Here is a 4,085-nt window from a genome sequence, read left to right as displayed (position 1 = left end):
TGCAAAATTTTTCTTTTAATATATTTTATTACACTGATCACAAATCGAAAATTTAGTCAGGAAATTAAACAAAAAAATCTATTTGCAAATCTACAACATCGAATTGGTTTTTATTTAAATTTTGCGAAGGACGTATCTCCTCCTCTACCTCATTTTCGTATTATAAAAAGTATGAACATTGATACTATCGATTATTCTTTCTTGGTTAAATTGGCTAACGCTTCTCATTGTAAATTAAAAATCATTTCATGTTGAAATTTTCAATTATTTTAATCATCACATCGAGCATTCGGTCTCGTCCAGTAAAAATTAGGATTGGGGTGGGGATCACTTTCCCTTAATTAAAAAAAAAAATCGCTATCCTCCCAACTCTATTGTTCGATAACTATTCAGTCCATGAGCGTAATTTTTTAATTCGATCTAAAATTCGTCAAAAATTAAGAACTTTTTATGAATTGAAATCTTTGTAATAAAAAACAATAAATTGCATAGCTTTTATCATTCCAGTGATAATAAAGCCTAAAAGAAGTTTTGAAAATTTGGAAACTACAAATTTCTAGACCAAAGTAATTTTTTCCGTGTGTGGATATCCGAGGGGTTGTTGTGGGGGTGGAGCTTCCCGACCCCGTGATTTATTGTGATGCTTGGAATCGACTCACCCGCCGAAATGGTACGATTCTCAACTGTCTAGTCGTTGCCTCTTACTTCCACCCTCCGTTTTTACAACCCTGGGACATGTGTGGGGACTTCTCTGTGTACGTTTTCACAGTTTATTCGGATGAATGTCAAAACTGTGCCCTATAGCCTCTCAAGGCTATTGATACTGGTCGTTTTGGAGAGGTCTCTTTTGTTGAGACTGTGATCGTTGCAGCTTTATATGTTTACTAAAAAAACGCTAGTATCATTGGAATAGCGAAGCGAATAAAAAGAAATGTTCCATAAAAATTACGTAATTCATTAATAAAATCATAATAATTGAACCCTTCGTTATTTTTATCAGACCTTTCATTTCCCTCGGAAATTACGAAACTGTAGCATAGTTTATAACTATTTCTCTCCGCGTATTTATTCATCGTCACAATTCTCAAAATGAATAATTGAATACAATAAGAAAGATAATTTTTTGGGGCTGAAAATTTTTGTTTTACTGAAGAAATTCTGATTATTTCCCTTCGTCAGTTTTTTCTCAATGAATTGTCATTAAATTTCTTTTCTTATGTATTGCAAAACTTGTATCTGAGAAATAATAAAATACATTCTTATAAATTGCACCTAACAATTTCTATAAATTCCTATCAAATGTTTCAGGAGAATTCAAATTCTCCAAATTTCCTATTCCCCAATTAAAATCAAACCGACTTTTATTTCCAAATACCACACGATACCCAACATTTATTCATCAGAAAACGCTAAACAATTACTTCCCTTAAATTCCCACCCTTGCCTACCTCTAAATTCGTCTCTCAAATATCCGAAAATAAAAATAAATTGAAAAACGAAAAAATTCCATCACTTTAAACAAATAAAAAAAATTGTAAAAACGAAAGGTAAAAAAAATCTCTTTCCTTCCCAATGCAGACCATTACTCCCGAACAACCGAAGCCCTCCACCCCCCTTGATACCGCGAAATTCAAATCAAATAAGTTGCCGATCAGCCCCACGTCCCACCCCCCCGTTCACCCCATTCCATGTGGGCACGTATGCCTCCCAAAAATTCACCCTAAACCCCAGAACGCTTTTTCTGTGGTCGTCGATTAATTCACACCCGATCCACCATAACCTTCCCCCCCCCCCTTCTCCCAGCCCTTCTCCCGCCCTCGAACATTCGGTTCTGAATGACTAGTTCGTCCTCCAATCCCCCACACCATCGACCCATTCCCTACTCCTCCAGCCCTTCGTCTGCCCCAATGGGAACCCACCGAGGGAGGGGCGTTCCCTGTCGTCTTCAGTGTATATAATCCCCTTGTGGTCACCCCGAGTTATTCAGTTCCAATCTGGGATACAGAGCAGTCTAGTGTCACACAGTTGTGCCTCAAAAATTAAAATTAACAAGTACCTTTTACCACCAGTACCTCAAGTGAATCAGTTATCATTGAACATTTATTGAACATTGAACATTTATCGTTGAAAGTGATAGTGTTTTAATTAACTTTTTTGATAATCAACGGTTTCTTGAGTATCATTTATTATCAAACATGGATAACGCTGAAAACCGACTTTTCCGTCCTTGGGACCGGGAGTGCGTTGGCCGGCGTCTGCCTCCTCAGGATTTGAATGTGAGGAATGAACGGCAAGAGGATACCGAGAGTGTGGTGACGTCGACGAGTGCGTCTCCAGCATTATCATATATTGATGATCTTCGGAGCCGTGGAGTTTTCTATTTTATGCATTTCGGCCACCATATGACCATGAGTGACCCACCGCTATTTCCCGTGGATCTTTCGAGGATGGAACTAAATGGTCCGTTGACTGTTACGACAACCCCCGCGCCTTCATTTCCTCCTTTTGCTCCAATTGCTCCTTTTGCTCCAATTCCTCTACCGCTGTACCCGAGTTATTTGGAGTTTGCGAGTCCTGAAACGAGGGAGACAATTGAAGCTTATTGGGACCGTGTAAATAAAGATGGATATGATGCAAATGCTCCTGCGGAGTACTTGTCAGATATGGAAGCGGCTGTCACGATGGTTCATCAAGAGGATATGGCGGCCAAGGAGATGAAAAAAATGCGACCTAAGAAATTCGTCTGTGATACCTGCAACGTCGCCTTCAGCAATAAAGGACAACTGAGAGGACATCTTCGCATCCACACGGGTGAATAACAAATTGTGTTATTTTACATAAAAAAAAGCCCTGCTTGTTCTTTTTTTTTAAATTTGTAATTATAGTTCATTGTTGACATACTGGGAAAAGAGCAGCTAATTTTCACCAATTTATATCACTGGTTCTAGCTTCTGACGCATTCAATTTGTATTCACAATTCTTTTAATTTTTAAATTTTCAATAATGATTTTTCCGATTTTAGTACATCGCAGGTATTGTAGACTTCGGTAAATGTTTGCAAAATGTAAAAAAAGGGCGAATTCGGGGGAGGGTGTGCAATAGGGTCGTACACTATGTCAACAAAATAGATTTCGTAATAACTGCCAACTTTTCCCTCAGTGTACGAACGCGAAAACTAATAGCTGACGTCAAATGATTATAAACGGGAAAGAGCACTTTTAGTGTCCCCCAAAAATAAATGATGACGTTAACACTTAAAGTACAAAGTATATTCCAAAAAACGACAAAAAATTTGCAAACAATAGAACTGGTCGGGTTGAAAATAGAGAACATTTGAAACGACTTATTTTTCGACTCGAGCGGCGCCCTTTTACACATATTTCGTTGATTGATAACTTAAATGATTTATCAGCCACAGTTTGTTCAAAAAAACTATGTAGAATCAATAACCAAACTGGGCTAGTAGTTTTTCACCTTAAACAACATATATATTCACACATGACACACACAACACACATCTAATCAAATATCTGTAATATTTTACTGTTAAACACACAAAAAATTGGCTCGTTTTCATAAATTCATTAATTTGTCTCATATTTTTGCTTAATTGAAAAAGTAAATGTCAAATGATTTTTACAACCTTGGAGTCTTGTGTGTTCTAGGCGTAAAATTTTATTAAAGATGTTTCCTCATTCTAAGTACTTTTTACAAAAAAAAAATCCGTTGGAATTCTTATTTTTTCAAAATTTCTTATAAGAATGTTTTATTGTGTAATCTTTGTAAATTTATTGAACAAATCAGGTTCTGGTCTTTGACTTCGAACACACTAATGACAGGAAATAAACAATTAGTTATAAAAAAATATTTATGTTTTCGTGTACAATTGATTATTTTCCAGTTTTCCTTCTTTATAGATATTTTAAGAGATACAAACACTACACTTTCCATCATTATTTTTGAACACAACACTTCCCATCTAGAAGTTCCAGAACACTTGCCTTCCAGGAAGTCTCTCCTTGACTTTCTGCTTCACTTTGGATCTGGAGCTTGATTATTAATTTTTATATTATTGGATTAATTTT

The 4,085-nt window shown here is 36.3% G+C and overlaps 1 protein-coding gene across 1 annotated transcript; it reads left to right on the top strand.

Moving 5' to 3' along the window:
- Nucleotides 1-2,195: 2,195 nt before the first annotated feature.
- LOC135168174 (uncharacterized) lies at nucleotides 2,196-2,819 on the top strand. Its single transcript, XM_064132118.1, has one exon. The coding sequence runs from the start codon at nucleotides 2,196-2,198 to the stop codon at nucleotides 2,817-2,819; it is 624 nt and encodes a 207-aa protein (XP_063988188.1).
- The last annotated feature ends 1,266 nt before the right edge of the window (nucleotides 2,820-4,085 follow it).

Source organism: Diachasmimorpha longicaudata, chromosome 1 (genome assembly GCF_034640455.1).
Source record: "Diachasmimorpha longicaudata isolate KC_UGA_2023 chromosome 1, iyDiaLong2, whole genome shotgun sequence".
NCBI classification, from domain to species: Eukaryota; Metazoa; Arthropoda; class Insecta; order Hymenoptera; family Braconidae; genus Diachasmimorpha; species Diachasmimorpha longicaudata.
This window is presented reverse-complemented; position numbering and strand designations above follow the sequence as displayed.

Coding starts and splice junctions, on each gene's coding strand:
- LOC135168174 (XM_064132118.1), top strand. CDS start 2,196: ATGGATAACGCTGAAAACCGACTTTTCCGTCCTTGGGACCGGGAGTGC.